Source organism: Bactrocera latifrons, unplaced genomic scaffold (assembly GCF_001853355.1).
Source record: "Bactrocera latifrons isolate USDA-ARS-PBARC rearing strain unplaced genomic scaffold, ASM185335v1 scaffold_77, whole genome shotgun sequence".
Taxonomy (NCBI): Eukaryota; Metazoa; Arthropoda; class Insecta; order Diptera; family Tephritidae; genus Bactrocera; species Bactrocera latifrons.
This window is the reverse complement of record NW_017537456.1, coordinates 1,028,853-1,051,918: the sequence shown is the minus strand read 5'-3', so window position 1 is coordinate 1,051,918 and position 23,066 is coordinate 1,028,853. Positions and strand designations below refer to the sequence as shown.

Sequence of the window (23,066 nt, the reverse complement as noted above, 5' to 3'; positions counted from 1 at the left end):
CACAGGACTGCGAACGAGGTATGATGTGTGATATTAAAAAAAACAAACGAAAGCAGCTGCATAATTTAGGCACCAAATGCTAAAGTAGTAAGGTACATACATAGAAGTCTACTTAATGAACAACAAATTCTTACGCCAAACAGATCAGCTGTGCAGTCGTTCAGCAAACAAAGCTGATTTAAAATTTAAGTAAACAGTTTATGCTAAACGTCGCTAAATAACGTAACATCAGAGTATCGAAATAGGGAATTTTATTGCTTACGATGCACTACTTCATATGACATATATGTAGCATAAAATTTTGAGCTGGAGCTGTCAAATATAACCGAAGTATAAACGATATGTCGCCATTGTATAACCAATATGTAACCATTATATAGCTAATATATAACTATTAAATAACCAATATATAACCATTTTATAACCAAAACTCAAATTTTGTTTCAATATGAGTGATTTCTAGTATATCGCTTTTCCCTGGGCTCTAAACTTATGATAAGTGCTGTTACGTTATTTTTTGCATTTCAGCTGACCTTATATAACTGGCTTGCAAAWCAAGCACATTTGTTAGCTCACAATTGATTATATGTCATTAATATTAAACTTTATATGCCGGAAGTAGTCAACAAGTAATTTTGAGTCAGCCTGTCGGACACTCATTATTAAAGACAAGAAAGAAAGCAAAGTTACTTAGTCGGCATACTTAATCTCATTCACATACATGTATTTTCGTTTTGCAACAGCTTGAACTCGCGTTGAGCCGAAGTATCGCAGAAATTTTTACATGATGGTCCCAAACTTCAGAACAAACGCTGTGGATTTTTGTTTGCCCAACTCGTGTGCAAATGCTGTAAGTTAAAAAGGGCATTCGAGATTTTATGTTGCCAAATTTAAATGTTATCTCAGCTTTCTTCAACTCTTCTGAAATTATTTAACATAAAAGAAGGTATCTAAACTCTAWGCTGAATATAGTCTGCGGAGTTGAAGAAAGCACAAAAAATAGTGCGTAATTCAAACGTCCAAATCAGAGCTGCTCAACGATTTTTTGTCATAATTGCATTACAATACGATTTATGTATGTACATATACATATGTATAAATCCAAGCACATTGAAAAAGCTGCACGCTGTCAGCAATYGATTTGTGTAATAGTTAAATTCGTGGGCGGCGCATTAGCTTTGAAATTATTTTGATTTTGAATTTGAAAAAAAAAAAAAGACTATTATGTGCAAAGAGAATATATCGCATGCTGTCTGGCCATTTGCTTGCACGCAAAAATTAAATTTTTTTTATATATGTACATATGTATATAGTATATGTTTATGATTAGTACACCGCACTTTGCAACAGTAATTCTTATAGCGTTTCTCTTTAGCTTATCAACTTGAACTTTCGGTTGCTGCATTTTTACAAATATATATTTATATATACATTTACACACATAATTTATGTATACACATACATACAAATGTAATCTGCATATATTCAACGGTACAATATAATTGTTTTTGCTTTGTTCTGCGCTWTATACTTCTTGCTGCTGCGTTTATTTTTTCGCTTTGCTGCTACTTTTGCGTGTTACATATTTTATAAATTAACGCTTTTAGATACGTGTACATATATTTCACGCCAACTTTACATTATACAAACTACAACAAATACCTTTAGTACCTTTTGCTTATAACACATCATACTTTTTTTTTTGTTGTTTTGAACTATATTCTTTGCGTTTGCTTCTCTGTATATAACTTTTATTTGTGTTTTTTTTTTTTATTTGGGGTAATTTAACATTAGCGTGCCAGTTTTGAGTGTCACTTACATCACTAATTTATAGAAGTTTTTGCATTACTCATATACATCTGTGTATGTTTATATAGTTAGATACGCATATCTGCTTCATATATGTATGTATACATATATATATATAATAATAGTAAGTATGCTGCGTTGAATTTATATGTATATATATTTGTCGTTTATTTTGTATAACTCTTTGTTGGTTTTGTCGTTTTTGCTAATTTACGCATTTCAGTGAACGCTCTTTGTGATTGGTAATGGTATTTGCAGTTACATAATACAATAGAATAATTATATTTATAAGAAATAGTACAATACAATAATGTATTTTATGGTATGCTCTTTGTTTATTTACTAATTTTAACGCTGCTTCATTACATTTTGTTTTCTTCTTGATGTTTGCTTGCATTTAATTGTATATAATATAATGTAATATAATCATAATAGTATTCAATTGTATTTAATTTATAATTTCAAACGTGTTTTTTTTTTTGTTATTATTATTATAATTTTTTATTTTTTTTTTTTATGAATGACATGCACAACTTGCTTTACACGCACCCGGTCCCCTGGTCCCCTTTCAAATGGAAGGCATCAACATTTTCTACCACAGCTAAGCTATCTACGCACCCCCACTTAACAGCCACACCCCCCTTCCGCTTGTCAGCGCTTTGCTAGCCATTTTAGCAATATTTGTTTTTTTTTTTTCTTTTGCATACCCCCCTGCCATCGTTTTAAATGTGGTTTGATTATACGAAATTTTGTTAGTGTTGTTGGATGGCGCCACACACGTCTATGCAGCAGTTCTGCTGCGCTTATTCGTAGTTGTGTTGTTGTTAGTGTTGCTCATGTCCGGCTGATCGGTTTAGCCAACTTATAATACGCCGAATGGATCCGGTGGCGCTCCCTTATTACTGCCATTGTGTTGTTGTGGTTGGTGGTGGATCGATTGCGGTTGCATTGTTATCGCACTACTGTGCAGCGCTTGCGGCGCCGCTGTCATCATTGGCGCCATCGTCGGCTGTACGCCAGTCAAAGGGGCTTGRCCCATCATAGGTTGTCCCATCACCGGCATTCCCTGCTAAACAATCACACACACATATGGCCAGCGCACACAGTTAGTTGGCAACGCGCGCAGATACACAGCAAAAGTTGTGTGCGTTCAATGTTGTTGTCGAGTGGTGAAGAAAATAAAATTGAAACATTTTATTAGCAAAAATATTAAAATATTTCCATGCAGTAATTATTGAAGGTTTTACTAAAAGGAGAATCGAAAGGAAACATGCATTTTGTAGAGAATAATCCATTTCGTTTTCTCGTACACAAAAAGGGCAACACTGTCAGAGCTACGTTCAAATAGTTCGCCTTCAGAAGAGGCAAGAAAGTCACAGATCATCAAACTAAACTCAAAAATGGTCTCAAATCAGAACGAATTTGTGAAAATAAGCGGTAAAGAAAGTGGGTAAGAGGTTAAAAGAGAAAGAGAAAGAGACGTAGTTTTGCGACTAATTAAATAGAAAGAAATATCAATGAAAATGTTAAATACTGCAAATAACTGCATCTATGCAAAATTATTGATTACTGATTATTTAGGTGATTACAGGGTRGTTGGTTAGTAGTAGTAGTAGTAATTCCGATACTTTTTACGTAACTAATGTTCGCTAATCGAAATGAATTCTTTCAAAGTAAAATGAGAACACAGTTTCAAAAAATGGCGTTGATCAATTAAATGTAGCGGAAAAAAAGAAAACGACAAATAAGAAAATTAAAAAATTAAAAAAGAAAAATAATTCCTAGAAGCACAAATTTAAAGATGTAAGGATATACGCAGAAAACCTAAATTACAGTTATTTATTTAATTACCGTAATATTTCAGAAAAAGAAATATGAGATTTTGCTACCCAAAACTTGAATCTACGAGTACCATAGGCATATTTTTTATAGAAAAAAATCTTTAACGCTCTCTAATTAACGGTAAGCAAAATGGTAAACAAGTTCGGTACAACGCAGTTAATTAACCGGTTACATAGGGATAGGGATAGCMAGCGAGGCCATATTCTTTGCCGCTCTTTTGACATTTCTCCTCAGTAAGGTTTGCCATTTCATCATGGAAGGATATACGATCCAACAACGAGACGAAATTATTGAAGTTTGCTACCGAATTTCGGAGACATTGGCCTCAACTTTAAGAGCTCTACGTCCAATGTATGGTCGTCATAATCGTGCTGTCAGAGCAACAATTGAGCGTCTAGTACAAAAATTTTAGTCCACAGGCACATTAAAAAATGTTCCCGTGCCACTGAGACAAAGAAGTGCCCGTAGTGTCGAGAATATTGCTGCCGCAAACCCAAATCAGTCTCTCASACGTCGTTCTCAATGTTGGACATCTCTGTGACGGCGTTGTGGTGAATTTTGTAAAAAGATTTTGGTTTACATCCTTACAAGATGAAGTTGATGCAAGAACTGAAGCCGTTTGACCACCAGAATCGTTGTATGTTCGTGAATTGAACCACAACTTGAAAATGATCCGAATTTTCAKCGAAATCACATCTTCAGTGATTCACACGTACCCCATAAGTCACCACTGCATACCGAAAAAATTTGGTTTGGTGCGGTTTATGGGTTGGCGGCGTCATTGGGCCGTACTTCTTCCATGATGATCAAGACCGGCATGTTACTGTGAATGAGAATCGCTAACGCTCAATAATAACCGAATATTTTTGGCCCGAATTGGACAACACCTGGTTCCAATATCTATTGAAAACCAAGTTTGGTGAACGTGTTATCTCACGAAATGACTCAGTCAATTGGCCGCCTTGGGCATGAGATTTGACGCCGTTATACTATTTGCTTTAGGGTACGTCAAGTTTATGGTCTATGCCAACAAGCCAGCGTTAATTGATGAACTTCATACGAATATCGAACTTAAAACTGCAGTAGTATCGGCCGATTTATGCTTGAAATCCGTCCAAAATTGGGTTCAGCGTCTGGAATTCTGCAAGTGTGCCCGTGGTCACCAAAGGAAATCGAGTTTCATACTTAATGGCATCGAATATGCTTTCACAGGAATAAAGAATTTCATTGATATTCCAAACTTTTGTAGCGCTCTTATTGAMACACCCTTTATCTTTGACAGGCAAATGCGTTAGCTTTTAAGGTCACGAACGCAATGAAGCTTTGTCTACAATTACTACGACAGTTTGACAGTTCGTTTCGTTTATGAAGTAAAGTTTCGAAAACTTATCTTTATCATACTTGAACAAACCACTTAGCAGGTTCCATAAACTGAGTCAAAGTAACAGAAAGGCGATTACATCGACATTTACATTACTAATTTYATTTAGGAATATTCACTTCAACTGCATATTTGAGCTGTTTCTTAAAATGCGAGTAGGAATAACGACAAAATTAAGCATTGCTATTCAAAAACTATACGGTTTGTTAGSGGGTCATGAAAATATAGATAGTGTTAAGGTTATATAGTTAAGTAGACATGCTTTCAAACGCACTATTCGRCTTTATAAAATGCCGTTAGGGACCAACAAACTGACTACCAAGCTTAAGGTTACATAAATTGCAATCGGAGGAGTAGGAGGTTTAGTCGAATCGTTAAGTAGTGGAAATTAACGCAAATGGGCAATAAACAGAACGATTAAAACGATTAAAATGAAAACAAAATAAAAAAATGTCAATAATGCAATTAAATTAAGAGCAATATAAAATAAATGAAAAACATAAAAGACAGCTTACCTGCATATAATTTGGTATAACAGGATAACTAGCGTGTATATACTGATGGTTTTGGATTGTGATAGGCGCAGGACTTACTGTCATGCCATGTGCCTAAGTTAACACGGTAGTAGTAGTAGTAGTAGTAGTAGTGGTGGTAGTGGTGGTGGTGGTTGTGGTAGTAAAGGTGGTACGAGTGAACAAGGTACATACACACAAAGAGATTCATTCGTGTCGAGTATTCGTGAAAATCGCACGAGAAATATCGGCAATGAATGGCAAATGGAAATCAATTGTTTTTTAATTGATTCAATTAAAGCAGTTAATTTTTTWTTTTTTTATTTATTGAAAACGAATGCAATGAACAGAGAAAAATTAAGAGAATATAATATGAAATGTTTAATCAGTTGAAATATGTTTTTATTTATTATTATTTTTTATATTTTTTTCGATTTGCAATAATAAGAAAGAGTATATATAATTATTTAATGTGAATTTCGTATAATTTGTTATTGCATATATGTGTGGGTGGGTATGTATGTTTGTTGGCAAGAGCGGGAGTTTCGCGTGAACGAGAGTATTATTCGTGTGCATGTAGTTAAACGAATGAACGCAGCGTATGAGTGGGGGTAGTATAGGGTGGTGGTATTCATATGTAAAGAGAAGATAAAAGAGAAAAAATCATAAATTAACAAAATTATAAATTACAAATTTAAATTAGTCAAATTAAAAAAGGATATAATATACAAATGTATGAACATATAGATGATAAGGAAAAAATTKATAAAAAAAAATTCTCAAAGCAATTAGCGAAAATTGGTTCTCTTAGCAAATTTTGTGTCCGGCTGTARTGTTTGCGTATTTCATTATGTTCTGCGTGATAGTAGTTGGAAGTCTATATAAGTTTGTATACTTGTTGTTTTTGTTTATTATATGTAGTTCTTGTAGATACAGTATATTCATGTGGCTTACGAAATTTGTCAAAGTGTAGAAATTATTACATGTAAACGCAATAAAATGAATACATTTTAAATGTTTATGTATGTATGTACCTATTTAAGAGCAATGAGTATAGAGAAGTGACGAAAGATACAAAATAATAGCCTGTTTTTTTTTTTAACTAAACAGAATAACGTTTAATTTTCTGTATAATTTCTAACTGCTTACAGAGGGTGTCAAAAAATCGTAAAGGTAAAAATATCCTAAATTTTACATTTACTGTAATTTTGCAATTAATTCCTTACCACACATTACGACAAAAAAGCACACGTAAATTGTAATTAAATTCACCGGGTAAATGACTTTCAAAAAAATGTGATGTGAACTGTCCTTATTTACTATGTCAAATATGAGCGCAATCTGTCAACCAGTTTGTTTACAGCAGCTGCTTAAGTCGATACACCACAGCAGTGTGTTGCGATTTTTACAATGAATAAAAATATCGAACAAAGAATTTGTTTCAAATTTTGTATTTTTAACCAAATTTCGTGTGCGGAATCGTTTCAACGTTCACAAACCTACGAGTGGTACAAAGCTTTCTGGATGACCTTCGACCTCTTCAACTGGTGAAAAATTAAAAAATAATTAGCAAGAGAGCTTGACATCACTCGCGAGTCGGTGCGAATTATTTTGATGGATATTTTGTGTATGAAACGCGTTCTTGCTCGACTCATTCCGATAAAAATGATTTATTAGTATACAGGTCACTTTGGCCATCTTGATCGTTCGAAATCTGATCCTACATTCATGGAGAGCATTATAACTACCGACAAGACATGGGTTTATGAGTTTGACATGCAAACAAGTAAACAATCAGTGGAATGGAGGTTAAAAACGAGCAAAAAAAAAAAAGCCTAAGCAGCTAAAGAATCAAGGTGACGCTCATTGTTTTTTCCGAGTTCGTGGTTTGGTGAATCATGAATGGTGAGAAAGACGGTCAATAAGGAGTGATTTTTGGCAGTTCAGAGGCGTTTACGTGAGAACATCCGTCGAAAACGGCTRCAATTGTGGAAAAACAATTTATGGATTTTATACGGTGATAATGCACCATCGCATCGAACCACGATTATGACCGAATTTAAAGCCAAAAACGCAATGAATACCATCGATCAACCATCGTATTCACCACATTTGGCTTCCGGTAATTTTTTCTAGTTCACTAAACTGAAATTGGAACCCGTTTTCAATCGACCGAAGAGATAAAATAAAATTCGTTGAAGGTCATCCCAGAAAGTGCTTATGAAAAGTGTTTCGAGGACTGGAAAAATCGTTAGCATAAGCTTATTACAGCTGGCGGAGATTACTTTGAAGGCGACAAAATAAATACTGGTGAATAATGAAATATTTCACGATTTATTTACAATTTCCGTGTACTTTTTTGTCACAAAAAAAAAAAAATATAAATATGTTAGTAATTCGTTCCACATGAAATTATTAACATTGAAATCTTCAGACTGCGGAGAAACAGAATCTGCAGCTTTTGATCGTCTAAAAATATGTATTTATTATTATATACYTATTTCATTTTCTATAAGCTAATTTCACACATATGTAGCTGTGAATGAAATCTCTTTTAATATGTATTTGGACAGAGGCTTATTAGAGGTACTTCTTATCTGTTTATTACTACTGATCTTGAACATCTATAAAAAAGTAATCTCAAGAATTTGCTCAAACATACTTTCATTATTGCTTTTGAAAATGAATAAGATCTGTTCTTAACCTCATAAGGGAGTAAAATATGGTATAGTTCATTTGAAAAAATATATTGTCACTTAAAATGCAAAATAACCTAACATCACGTTTCRTAAGTTTACAGACAAAGGAAAACGATATAAGAAAACCACTCATATTGAAATAAAATTTGGGTTATTGGCATATCTGTGAGCGGCAGYTTTAAATTTTACGATATTACATACATAGCGACGAAGAACGTAATTTTTTTGTTTTTTTTTTATGATCGTGGTTTCGCATTTCAGGTGACGATATAGATTGCTAAAATGCAACCAGTGTTTGGCGACAACGAGTTCAGCGAAAACGAGAGTTTAGAGCAGATGACACGAAAAATACATTAATTTGAAAAACATTTAAAATAATTGAAAATACATTTAAAACAAGTTTGAAAAAAAATAAATAAAAATTTTGAGGGAAGTGTGACAAAGGTAAATACAAAACAGCATTTTGAAAACATTTCGTGAAAAATAGTTTAAAGAATTATGAAAAATACAGCAAACGTGTAAAAGAATACTAATAAAAATTATATCTTCTAATTGTAACTGTTTTTATGCAAACATATGTTTATCAATAATATTTTTCAGTTTACTTGTTGCTTGGCATTACAACATGTTTTATATATTTGGCACAAATTTGTTCGTTTCAGCAATTTGTCGCTTTTGGATTGATTTATACATATATATTTTTCTTTTGTTGGACAATAGGTGTTTTCATAGGTAGTTTTGTAAGTAGTACATATACAAATTGGTATCGTATATTCAAGTACGAATTGTATAATTAGTAGTAGTAGTAGTAGTAGTAGTGCCTGTAGCAGTAGAGTAGGAGTAGTACTGTTTTATTTGAGTTAAACGTGAAATAAAAGATCTTTTTTTTTTTTTTGCTTTTTAGTAGTTTAGTAGAAGCGATTGAGACTCACCATTGGACGATAGCCAGCACCAGTTGTAGCAGCCATTGGTTGAGGTGTCCAATTAGCACCGGGTTTCGCTGTATTTTTCGGTGAGTTCCATTGCACAGGTCTATACAGTAGTAAGTAAATATGGTATATGGCATTTTGATATTATGAATTAACTTATTATGTGAGTGTTTATGTGTGTTTTTGTGTTAAAATGTGTGACAATTACTGTTTATATATGAAATTTTAAGTTTGACTTAAAAAAAAATTACCATATATTAAAGAATATATTTTCCTGCCAGAAACGTTGTATATATTTCTAGAAAAATGTAAGGGATGTCTTTGGTATTTGTATATAAAAAAACCTTGAGTATTTTTTAATACATAAGTCTAACTGCCTTAGAAGAGAGAGAGAGAGAGAGAGAGATGTTCTGATGCAATTATACGTTATTATAACCGTTAAGGTACCGTACAAAAATTTCATGAAGAACTCGGTCAGTCAAGCGCTCATAGAACTGACTTAAGGCTTGTATATACAAGTTCGGGCTGAACTAAACATTTTATATCAAGCCCTGGAAATTTCTTCAAGTGTTGGCAAATGTTCATATAAATCATCCGATGGGTTTTTGGGACCGTTGTTCTGAACGACCTTTTGTGGGCATGACAGTGGCCCGATTATGTCCATTTACGAACTCGTCTTCTTTTTTTGGTTAAGGAATACGTGTACCAAATAATACGTATAGACGGACGGACAGACAGACATACGGATAGCGACTCCTCTCGTCTTCCTAATCACTTATAAGGGGTTTTTCAATAGGGATGCTTCAAAAGTATACCGATAGGGAGAGCGAACGGCGCCATATTTTTTACCGCTCTTTTGACATTGTTCTTTAGTATGGTTTGCCATTTCATCACCAAGAACGAGTCGAAATGATTTAAATTTACTACCGAAATTCGGAGTCACGGGCCTCAACTTTAAGAACATAATTCTATACATAATTCTATATCTATTTCATTTATTTTTAGGTGACTCAAACAACCGTTAGGTTAACAAAATTATTATGATCTGTAGCAAGAGTATAAAAATTTTACGTTTGATTCAGAACGGCTACTCATCACAAGCAACCAGAATAACCGTTAACTTTGGTTATACCGAAGCTATAATGCCTTTCTCAAATTCAAAAGATTCCATGCTAGAACTTGATTTTAATGGTTAGTTGTAAAGCAGCTATACGCTATAGACGTCCCATCTGGACAATTTGTTTTGGAGGTTGTAGCGATGCCTTGATCTATACCCAGTTTCGTGAAGAACTTTGTCGAAAAAATTGATTCTTCATACAAGATTCTGAATTCGATTGGTCAGTTTGTATGGCAGCTACGTGTTATAGTGGTCCGATCTGAATGGGGTTTGTATCGTTACCTTAGACAATAATACATACATACCAAATTTCGTGAAGAAAGCTCGTCAAACACAAAAATTGTGTAGTATTATAGCCACATATTATAATGATCTGAACTGGACAAGTTGTTCGGAGATTGTAGCATTACCTTGGATAATATTCCAATGTCGAATTTCACAGATATCCCCTTAAACAAAACAGTTTTTCATATAAGGATCCGATTTTGAACATAACGTTTGTGTGGCAGGCTTATGCTGTAATGATTCGATATCAGCCGTTCAGACAAATGAGCAGTTTTGTAGTGAGAAGTGGATGTGTGCAAAATTTCAGCTCGATATCTGACTAGTTTCCAAAGACAAAAAGACATGGCGGAGTGAGCTCGTCATGCTCATCATTTATTTGAGTAAACTAAAGCGTTTTCGAAGTTGCTTTCTGCTTTCTGGGTGGGGAAACTACTAATTTCACATGTGTAAAGAAGCGACTTTTAACGCATTTGCTTTGATTTTCACTACTTTTATAGTTTGAATTATGAAAATAAAAAGAATATTTACTAATTTTGAAGTATTGATATGAAGTGTTTATTATAAACAACATTTTGACATTTTCTTGCTTATGGCGTTATTTTGCGCTTTGTGAGAGTGTCTTGTCAATTCCCGCATACTTCTACTTTCTGATAGCTAGTTCTGGAACAAACTTTTTTTTAACCCACATGTATTATTTCCGGCACTTTATAATTCACCGTTATGTTGATAAAAAAAAATAAATATATAGTTTTTGCGATGACTGATGAGCTGCTCTTACAATAAAAAATAAAATGCAGGTTTAGTTTCAAGCTATGATTTATGCCCTATGCCCTATGCCCTATTTTCAATCTCTGAAAGTGTGTTATTTTCAGTGATTATTTAAATTTGAATTTCTTGTCATTATTACTACTACTCACTTTGCACTGCTCGATTTGTTTATATTCAGATTATCTACAAGTGACATTAGCGAGCTATCCAAATCGCCAGTGAGTATTTTGCCACTATTAGTTGGCTGTGTTTGTTGTTGTTGTTGAAACAGTTGTTGTTGCTGTTGTTGTTGGGTGAGTAGTTGCTGCTGCTGACTACCAGCCATACCCAGAGCACCTGCAGTGACAATAGTTGTTTGATTGGAAGCGGCTGGATGCGTGGCAGTGATGCCAGGTTTTAGTACATCACCCAAAGCATCAAAGCCTTCAGATTATTTTTTTCAATATATTTGTTTTTTTTTTTTTTGTTTTTGGGTTTAGTAGTCAATTGTAATTACAATTTACACACAAATGTTTCATTAACCAGCGGTGTTTGTATTAGAGTACATTAGGGTGTGCATAATTCACCATATTCCATATTGTTGATGGTGGGTTTTATTTTACAGATTTTTGTTGCAGAAACGGTTACACAATTAATGAGCCCATAATGTGTGTATTTTTTTTTTTTTATAATGTGTACATGGATTTTGTATGTAGTGGAACCCCGAAACACAGACAAAAATGAGTTTTGGCATGATGTTGGGACGCATTTTATTTTATTTTTGACATATAAAGCATTTTGTACAGTTAGTTGACATTTTTCACCACACCAAAATGTTCAATTGTTGAATTTTTTTTTTTGCGCGATTTTTGTTTTTGATTAGATTCGTTGACATTTTTCATACGTTTCATAATATTGTGTTGTTGTTGTTTTAATTTTGGGAATTAATTTATATTATTTTCAATATTGTTATAAGTGCCACCATTTTTCCGTTTGATATGTTTAAAATGTTTTTTTTTTTTTTGCCATAATTATGATACAAAATATGTTTTGTGAATTTACATAAAAAAGACAAACAAAAAGAAGAGAAAGAGAAAAAATACATTTACAAAATAAATAAATATGACGATTTTTGTGTTAAATATACTATATATTTTTTTAAGAAAAATATTTTGGAAAGTTTTTTTTTTTTTTTTTTGGATTTAAGTGAGATAAGCACAAAAGAACTAGGTGAGCTTCAGTTACGAATAAAGAAAACATTTACAGAAATCAATGACCCTTATTATATTTGATGTTTGAAATGTTCATATGTATGTATGTGTAAGGCATTCTTGAGGGTATGTGTGCGGTTGTGTAGTAGGAGTTGTATATTATAATTTTTCTGTTTTGTAACCAGGAATTAGGTGTATTGAAAGCGGGTTTGGGTTTAGATTAGTTAGTACTTGTGAGTCATCAATTAGAAGACGAATAACAACAAACATGCAAGTCTACACCCAACACCAAGCAGATTTCAATTAGTATTAGTATTTGGCTARATAGCTATTTTAAATACATTACATTTAGTAGAAATATTGTAAAATAAGAATTTTTAAGCAACGTGACTATAAGTTAGGAAAAAAGAATACGTCAAAAAATAAAGACAAAAAAATTTTTCTGAAAACAACGATCTTTCGAAAGAAAGATTACCAAAAAAAGTATTAATAATTGTCTACTCTAAACTATCGTACATACACTCATGTTTATGATAAAAAAAAACATACTTTCTAAGATAAATAAAAGTAGTCTGCGATTTTTTCATAAGACATTTTTATACAAAATAATAATTTTAATAAATGCAAGAATAAAACTAATACTTTTACAAATACCTCTAGTCTTAATTGTTCAATTATTTGTATTAATAAATAAAGTAAAGAAGTAAAAATATATTTTTCTACTTTTAAAGAGGCGTATCATAATAAGGATTGCGCACGATATCAAATTTCAAAGATAGTTTTTTTTAATATAATTTAAATATAAACCAATGCTCCTGTYTAATTTCAATGGAATTCGATACGTGTTGCTTACAAAATGTGTAGTCCACTAGAAGTTTATTCGATTTTATAACAAAAATCCAAATTGGACAATAAAAACAATTGCCAGAAAAACCAATGTTTCCAAGACTACCGTGCAGAATATGATTAAAACGTTCAGCAAAGGTCTGACTTKCAGCAGGAAGCAAGAAAGTGGTAGAACGAAAGGTTTTAAGAACCCTAACGTAGCTAATATCGAAGAGAAASTACAGCGTTCTGAAACATTTGTCAGAAAATTTAAAAAGGAGGAAGGGCTTAAGTCTAACAAAGTYCAGACAGGAGATAAAAAGAAAGGAATGGCAAAAGATCAAAACAAATAACTTCACCTTGATTTCCTTAAAGTTTTTGACTGCTAAGAATATGTTCTTGGGGACTTTTCTTCGCTTCCAGGTGTGGATTTTTTTTTTTTTTTGAGATGTTGACGTGTGAAGAGAAGTTTAAAACACAACTGGTACTATCAACACTGATTTATACATCCAGGGGTGCTGCAAAAACGGTTTTTTTGCCAATCATACGACGGAGAGTCTACATTTTCTTGACCTAACTTGGATTCATGCCGTCATAGCAAATCGGCAATTGAGTGGTGCTTGATTTAGAAGAAGCTTTTGTGCCAAGATATGCAAATCCACCTAACTGYTCAGAGTTCAGACCCGTCCACAGATACTGGGGGCTAGTAAAAAGGGTTATGAAGATCAAAAAAAAAGTTGCTGACACCACTAACAATTTTTCGAAAAAATGCTTTTCATCAAGCAACAARTTACAAAAGATAATATTAAGTGGCTAATGGGAGGTATGTTGGAAAAAATTCGATTATTTATAAAAAATAGTTAATCTGCAAAATGTTTTTAATAAATGAAATTTATTTATATTAAAAAACTGGTTTTTTTTATCTCGAATGATTACAAAAATTAAAAGACTAGTTCTCGCATATATAAGGACACAAAAACAAGCGGACATCAGCTCGTCTAGCTGATCATTTATATAAAGGCTTTAAACTCCAACATTTCTTTTTAGTTGGTATAGACATCCTGGCAAACTTAATATATCCAGTTAAGGGTATAAAAATATATTCGATAAAAATTCACAGTAGAAACCTTAAATTGACTTAATCTGCTATATTGAAAGTGGAACCGTTTCCACAATAAATATTTTGTTATTCCGCTACCGTGAATTGAAGAGCGATGGATATATATTTTTCGAAAAATTAACATTTTAGTTTGGATTTACTTTTTTTGGTTAACCTAATATCTATAAGTAACTTGGAAATAATTTTTTCGAATTTCCAATTCGCCATTTTAAAACGAAGCACCTATTTACAACAATATTAAACAAACACATTAAACAAACACAGTATTACATTATATTTAGTATCCAATGAAATGTAGACATTTAGTAGCTAAACCTTAAAAGCAAATTCAAAAGAACACATAAAATGATAAACCAAATAAAACTATAAAATAATCATTAATACTTTTAACTACTCATAATAAACAACTTCAAAAAAAAATKTTTWAATAGTAAAAGKAAGTAAGAAATTGAATCAARCCTAAACTYAAAAATATTTATAAAATTAATTAATAACAAAGCCATAAATATAATGTTGTATAAACGAAAACAAAACACGAAAGCAAGATGGCAGCACACAAAATACCAGAAAGCGCGGAATCACTCAAGTGGAGCTGAAAGAGACCGCAGAGCAAAATCAATGTCGAAAACTGACACGCAGCCTTGGGCTGAAGGACGTTGCAAAGCTGASTGGCTGGCAGTGCAATTTGATAGAGACATTGATTGGCGGGSGTAGAAACAGAAAACGWACACGAACGGAAGCACGACAAAATATACACACATTTKTGAGCACGGCAGTGGGTGGCAAAGCGAGGCACAGCGAGAAGATTACAAGGAAGCACTGCAGGGGAGTGTCGTGGACTTGTGCTCTTGGCCAGATGCCGCCAAAGCAACTGTGACGTGTGTGGTAACTAGGTTTAATGACAGCAGAGTAAGTGATTAGACAAAACTGGTTGAGCTTCTGCGTTTCTTTGTTTAAACTGAAAGCGAAAAACAACAACCCAAAGCAAAGCGTGCATAAATCTTGTATTTTTTTTTTTTTTTTTTTTTTTTTTGTTTTTGCATTCACTTTAGGTATTGTGCTGTTTTGCTTGTTGTTATTCATGGTATAACTTGGGTGCAACAATGCAATATAATATAATATGGCAGCAACGAAAAGGCAACACAGTAAGCTTTAAGTGTAAATAACACGACGGACACACATACATACACTATACATACATACAAWACGAGTACGTATGAGAGTGAGCAAGTGTGTGAGCATGAATGTATAAGGGCTCGACAGCAGCTGCTCTTATTCAGCTAACTGTTTATTTTGTACGCATAGTAAATTGAGGTATTAAGTATGCATGTATATTTTCTCTTCACCTGGTGGGAATTGTTGTGGCGCCGGCGCCACCATAGTTGCTGTGTTCATAAAGAGCGTTTGCGCGGCTTGTGCCCCCTGTGGCATATTAGCGACGGCGGCAGTGGCGGCGCTGTGTGTTGAAAACTCTGCTTGCTGGTGCTGTTGTTGCTGTGCGCCAAAGAACGGCGCTTCCACGGTGTCGAAGAATGGATTTGGCAAGGCCGCCGCGGCGGAGGATGCAGCAGCCGCTGTGGGACACCAGCAATTTAGATTCACATTCCGTTAGTGGTTTTGGAAAATTTTAGCAATGTTGTTGTTGTTGTTAGTTAACAGCGGCCGTTTGCATACGATTTTGCGCGTTTTTTTAGTTARTGAATAAATTGAAAATAAAAGCACACGATTTCAATTAACAAATTAATTAATTACGCATAAATTAATTATGTGAAAAATAATAACAAATTYCCTGAGATGCATTTCCGCATCAAACCTAACCTAAAGATAATATTTATAAGAAAAATAAGAACACATTTCTTGTGATGAATTTCAGCATCAAACCTAACCTAAAACTAACACACGAACCCTTAATGACATTTATATGCTGTACGCATGTACCTATTAATATCTTWACTAAAATACTAGCTTTCGAGTAGTTCGAAATCTCTTTTTGAATTAAACTTTATAAATTGTATGTGAAGAACGTTAAGAGGATTCTATTCTGAGCTCAGTAGCCATAAACAATAAACATATGGCTCTAGTAGCCCAGGGTAGTAAACTGCTAGTGGTTTTACATAATAGAAACAATAAACATTTAAAAACTTTYATGTATTTCTGATTTTTATGCGTAAATATATAACTATTTTCTACAATATATATGTTTAATAATGATTATTTGTATATAAAACCTTTAAATTTTTGTGCAATGTATATACAAAATGGTTACAAAAAATTATTACGTTTCCAATTGCTTAAGATAWAATATGAATTTAAAACAAAAACTAAAATTCTAGAACTCACAATATTTATGTTAAAACATAAAGAGTACAGCAAAAAAGTGACCCTAAGCAATTAGTTGCATGCACGCCATCTTTACTAATTCCGGTTAGTGCAAATGTTRTTAGTAATCCTTTAAATACTAGTAAATATGTATGAGTAATTACAAAACTTTTAACGGTAATATGTATACACCACCAAAATAGTAAAAATATATAATAACACATTGAAATTGCTAAAAAAAAATTACAGTTTTTAAGAAACATATTATTTTTAAAATATATTTTTGTTAAGCAAAATATAAAATCACTTTATATTAAAGGAAAAAAATAGATAATTTGTTTAACAACAGCTTTGGATAGTAATTGTAAAGGAAATATTTGGGAGTTAAAGCGCCAAAGCTAAATTTGTGGAAGGATAAGGAATTGGAAATTAAATATAGGAAACACAGACACTCAAGGACATTTATACGCGTTGAAGTAGGATGGCATAGACATTTCTTATCAAAGCAGGAGACAAATTTCACTTACCGGCTGGTTCAGTGTTACCGAAAACGGATGAAAAGTTGCTATCCGAGACGAAGGCGTTAGCAGCCGCCGAAGGCGCGCCATTGAAACCTAAATGGAAAACAAATTTTGTTAATTTATGCTCCAGTTAAGTGTTAGGCTTTATTTTAAATGCAACCAAATGCTGGTTTTTGTTTTTTATTTTTTTTGTCTACTACTCAAGTGCAGCGTGTTTTGAGAAGAAACTTTGGAATAACAATAAAAAAAACGCACATTAACTAGCTTGTACTAGAAATAAAAAATGGAAATAAAATAAAATCAAATAAAAAACATGCTACCATTATTATGCATCCAAATATTATTGGCATTCTGTGCACCACCTGTTGCTGCTGACACACCGCCACCAGCGCCTGCACCACCGACTGGTGCATCGAACATATCAGCAAAYGGATTTCCCAATTGTAGCAAATCATCGGAGGCTTTTGTGCCGCCCGCAGCACCGCCTGCACCGGCGCCACCAGTCGAGCCAGCAGCCGTTGCCGGAGCTGCACCAAACAGATCGACTATCGGTGCGCCAGCGCCACTGGCTGGCGGCGACGATAAGAATGGATTTGTTAGTGCAGCACCAGCACCGCCTGCAGTTGGTGARGAGACCTTCGACTGCTGTAAAATGGATTAGGAAAACTTCATTAAATACGATAGCATTAAAATTTTACTGTACATTAAATTGAAGTGGAGAAACTGCTTATTTTTTTTAATTAAATATGACTTACTATAACCTACAAGAATTATAATTGAAATTCTACATATATAATAAATATTGTAATCAGCTGATAAAATTAAGCACAGACCACTCAAATTTAATTTCATTTCAATTTTTTCGAAGACAAAATTAAACAACAAATTTAAAWTAAATTTTGAAAATCATGAATGAAATGAATGGTAACGCCCCATCAATGTAAATATGCKCGAAACAGCTGAGCTCCAAATCAATTTGTGTGCGACAAACGTGTGGAGAAATAACGTACCGATTTCAAATTGAATTTAGAGAAGTAATAACAAAAATTTGTATTCAAACTTAGGCCAATTTTTATTTGCGTCATTAAAATTAATCAATTATTTAGCATAAATAAAATTCGAGTTTGTAACACAAAGTATTAACTCGCTTTACATATAGACCACTTACTTTGTATTGATTCATTGCAGCCTCCTCTTCGGCCAATACCTGGGCTTTCAATTGCTCATCGATGCCATTGGTCGTGTCGAATTTGCTTGATGCGGCGGCTGTGCCGAAGGATGAGCTGGTGGAAGATAAGGCAGTGACAGCGGATTTAACATTCTTCTGATTGCTAAAAATGTGCTCAAACCGATATGACAAGTGGTTTTATTAAATTGTTTTGTTTTACGACGCATCAACATTTTATAAATACTCAGCACATGTGGGCAATAAAAGTTTATCAACCAGCATCGTAGACAACAAAGTATTCAAATGAAAACAATTACCAAACGAGCAATAAGKAGCAACCAAATTATTGTGTACGATAACAGCAACGGTAGCGAAAATTATGACGGCCACAAGAACGACCAAGATGTATAATATATGGAATCAAATAAGAAAAAAAAAACAAACATAGAATACTAAAATAACAATAAAATAAATCAAACTAAGATAACAAATTACTGAAAATAAATGATTGAAAATAACAACTTATTAATAAAATAACAAATTTTTAATAATTAAATTATTGAGTTTTACTAAAACTATAATAATAATTAAAAAAATATCAAAAAATATTATTGAGTATTACTAAAGCTATAAAATAATAAGAAAAAATATCTCCAATATTGATATAAAAGTTTTTTCTTTATTAAAACTTAATATACTACTTGCTCAAGCTTGCACTGGAGTACTGTCTAGGAATCATTTAATAAATTTATAATGATTATGTAAATAAAAACAAAATAGCCACATTTCGCATGACAATATACCTTAGTTTTTTATTTTATATAAACCTCGTTCACGCAAAATCGGTAGGCACTTTTGTTAAAATTTCAATGACTAAAAGCCCTTTTGTTAAAAGTAACAAAACGCAAGCATATTTATTCACCCTTCAGATAATGTTAAATATTAAAATACATATCGCTATATCGAATAAATTTGCAAGTTCTTTTATTAATCACACCCATAAGCTGCCCATTAATTCGTGGGCAGATTTATTCTACTTTGCCAACATTGAACCATTATTTTTTGCGATACTAGATGATTTTCTTAATTTTTATTATACAGTTGGGCGAAGTTGTGGGCARTTGGGTGGGTTCATGTCCTTTGAAACGAAATCGATGCCATTATCTTTGTACCACTGAATTGCAGTTTTCGAATAAAGACATGTGACTAAATTTGGCCAAAGTTTTACTGGAACGAATGGCAATCTTTGCTAGCAAGTCGAGTCTTGCAACCAAATGTTTTGCCACTTTTTTTGCTCCCTCATAACTTAATGTTGTTCGAGTGGTTTTATTACATTAAGTGGATTCTGTTGGTCTTGCAAGACTGCAGACGGCAAAAATCCTATACCGAAATATACAAGGGCACGGGAGCTCCCATTGCAGAATCTAGTGCTATATGAACGGCTGATTCGGTCAATTTATTGTAAATGACTATTGTGCATGGCTATTGTGTGAATCAGCGCACCTTCAGCATTCATTCCTAACAAAAACAAAAATGTAACAAATKTTTATAATTTAAATAGAAATAATAAAATCTATTTAAAATTTACATTCCTCAATAATTTAACGTCAAAATATCTATTCCACTCAATTGACAGCTAAAACAGGGTTGCAATTATCTTTTTACGTGACATTGCACGCAAATAAAAGTGGGTTTGGTTTTATTTTGCAGTCCTTACAAATATTTTTCTGCGTGTGTTTGTTGTTGTGCCGTTGCATTAGGCATTAGGTGGAAAAATCTGCAATTCTTGCACCGTGCAAGGGTTTTGCARKAGCATGAGAATAMCCCTATTGTATACTGTTGTTTTTGGTAATTTCAGAACTTTTGCAATCTTCGAACAGGGCCAAGATGGATTTTCAATCATTTTGTGCACAATTAGTTTTCGATTTACATCATCACGTATAAAAACTCACAAAATCACAGCACAGAAATGCAATTTTAAGAGATAACGGTACCATAATTGTCAAAATAATATGTGAAAATGGGTTCCATTYGATGATTAGTTATGCGTCAATAGCCGCGAGGTGGCGTACCGAGATTTGGTTTCAACCAAGCTTTATGCTATGGTAACACTATATAATAAAGCCAAAAGAGCAAAGATTTATAAGTTCGAAGGGATTACTGTCATAACTTTGATTTAAGGCAACATATTTCAGCATATAAACCATTTTGAGAGTCTGGYAACCCATTGAAATGTTAAACGACGGTTTAACTCGGTCGAAATACTAAAAAATGTTTAACTTTTTCTTAAAAAAAATATCGAAATACTAAAAAATTTTTAACTTTTTCTTAAAAAAAAATTAAATTTAAAGCAAAAAATTATCAGCTATTTTTTTCTATAATTACTACTTTTAGATTATAGTCGTTGCTTCTGCATTAAAACGTATTTTAGAGCTGCACTTAACTCCCTTAAACCTAAAGCGAAATATTAACTTAATTACTTTTATTAGACAGATAGGAGCTAATTGAACATCAAGGTGCCTAAATTTTTTGAACCTAAACATTTAAATTTTTAAAATGTTTTTAAAATAAATTCAAATCACAAATTTTTAAGATATTGTACCAATACTGTTACTCAACGGTTTGTAACCCATAAAAAAATAGTTCGGTCTCAAATTAAAAAATTGTTTAACTTGAATGCATCACTATAGGAATATGCTTATACACATCTAGATGTGTATAAGAGACAGCTATAGGAATATGCGATTCATATAGACGAGAAGAGTGCGTTGACAAACTCAAAAGAACTTATGGCCTTTTGATAAAGTATCAAAACACACACTTTCACTGTTTTGTATAGAATTTAAATGAAGAACATTGTTGCTTGCTCAAATCAATATTTGAAAAGAGCAGACGCTTTTACAATGTTCCAAAMTAGAATTTTGTTTAAAAACAATTTATAAGAATTTTAAAAAATACCTTGCTGATTGAGTTGGTGTATTAGCGGCGGATACTTTGCGGCCCTCCAAAGTAGCCAAATGTTGTTCCAAAGCATCCARGAGAGAACTAGGAGCTTTAGTCAAATCAGGTATATCACCCTTGTCAATGCCAACATTCTGTTTTATGAGGGAAAATGAGTTAAATGAAAAATAAAGACATGTAAATRTGTGTGTGTTTTCAAAAGATACCATTTTCAATTTCGCTTACCTCAGCAACTTTGAGAAATTCACCAACACGATCCATGCGCACCAAAAACTTTTTGTACAAATCCAAAGCATCGCGTGCATGCTTCTTATTCATATCGAAATATTTCTCGAGCAAATTAATGATGCCATCATTGTAGCACGCAAACAAACGTATCAAGTCGCGGAAGAGCAGCATAAAGCTCATGTTGATGACACCTGGCGGCGCGTGTGCATGTGTGTGTTAAGCGCAAGTCGTTGGTTTCGAATGAAAATTGCACCAACGAAAGTGAATGGTGATGAAGCAAAAATAAAAACAAAAACAAAAACAAAAGGCGAGTTGTCGAATAAATTGATGACCAAAAAGGTACAAAATGTCAAAAACATACCGTTACTCAAGTCATTGGCCTGACAATCGAACTCCAATAACGCATCCAACTGCGCCTGCAGTACTGGCAATGTCTTGAGCAGTTTATCGGCATTCATGGTTCGCAGAGAACCCTCATCTTTGCTATGGATGGCAAAAAAAATTACATTGACAACAAATTAAAGCAAAATTTACAAATATATTTATTTAAAATATACTAATTAAAATTTGAATTTATTATAGGCAAATCCAACAATCATATCGTGAATGTCCGCTGTACTTTTATTTATTTATTTATTTATTTTGTGCGGCATGACTGTGCAGTCTGTGGCGCACTTGAGCAATCATGCCAACGCACAACCATACAAACAGGCATAGTTGTTTGTTGTTTGTGCTTGAGTAGAAAAATKCTATAAGTGCTTTGATAATTCATATCAAACTTACCCGCGCTTCACTTTGCAAAAATCAAAAGCCATTGCACGATATGAGAGTGACTTCTCGTTCAAGTATTTGGCATAGCGTCGTATGAACGGAGACATGTCATAGCCTGTGGAGGGATGTACAGGAAAAAATTAATGCATTTGCATGCAGTGTTTAAAATACAAATTTGTTTAAACCAAGAGGCTACAGAAGATGAGGCTATTCAAGAATTTGCATACCAAAGAAGTATGAAATTTGAAATTATTATTCATTAATTATTAATTAATRCTTAATGTATCAGTAATTTTAGCTAACCAAAAGTTTTACTTCTAAAAATTAACTGAAATRCTTCAAACACAATTCTAGTAATTTCAAAATTAACTACAAATTTACATTTTAATATAAGATATACTTTTAGGCGCCAAACATTGCGTACGCTATTCAATTGCAATTTAACGCATACTTGATCGTATTACATATCGTCACTTAAAATGCAAAATAACGYAACAGCAAAAAATCTAAATTTARTTTTTTATTGCTAACGTTACACTACAGCATAAAATTTTCAGCTTCCGCTGTTAAATATGGCCAATATGTAACCAAAACTCAAATTTCATTTCAATATGAGTTGTT

General features: G+C 33.0%; 1 protein-coding gene across 22 annotated transcripts in view; it reads right to left on the bottom strand.

Moving 5' to 3' along the window:
- Positions 1–1,749: 1,749 nt before the first annotated feature.
- LOC108976501 (phosphatidylinositol-binding clathrin assembly protein LAP) overlaps positions 1,750–23,066 on the bottom strand; it is a 52,075-nt gene continuing 30,758 nt past the window's right edge. For 8 of the 22 annotated variants that reach the window (XM_018945634.1, XM_018945642.1, XM_018945636.1 and 5 more), the window contains 12 exons: positions 22,458–22,560; positions 22,036–22,157; positions 21,672–21,865; positions 21,444–21,580; positions 18,486–18,648; positions 17,638–17,962; positions 17,324–17,410; positions 15,824–16,051; positions 11,492–11,765; positions 9,176–9,275; positions 5,548–5,640; positions 1,750–2,878 (listed from right to left, as the gene is read on the bottom strand). In XM_018945634.1, the coding sequence (XP_018801179.1) occupies positions 2,672–2,878; positions 5,548–5,640; positions 9,176–9,275; positions 11,492–11,765; positions 15,824–16,051; positions 17,324–17,410; positions 17,638–17,962; positions 18,486–18,648; positions 21,444–21,580; positions 21,672–21,865; positions 22,036–22,157; positions 22,458–22,560 (2,033 nt within the window). In that variant the 3' untranslated portion in view covers positions 1,750–2,671. The remainder of the gene's footprint in view (positions 2,879–5,547; positions 5,641–9,175; positions 9,276–11,491; positions 11,766–15,823; positions 16,052–17,323; positions 17,411–17,637; positions 17,963–18,485; positions 18,649–21,443; positions 21,581–21,671; positions 21,866–22,035; positions 22,158–22,457; positions 22,561–23,066) is intronic. The other 14 variants (XM_018945650.1, XM_018945653.1, XM_018945655.1 and 11 more) reach the window with 13 other exon arrangements.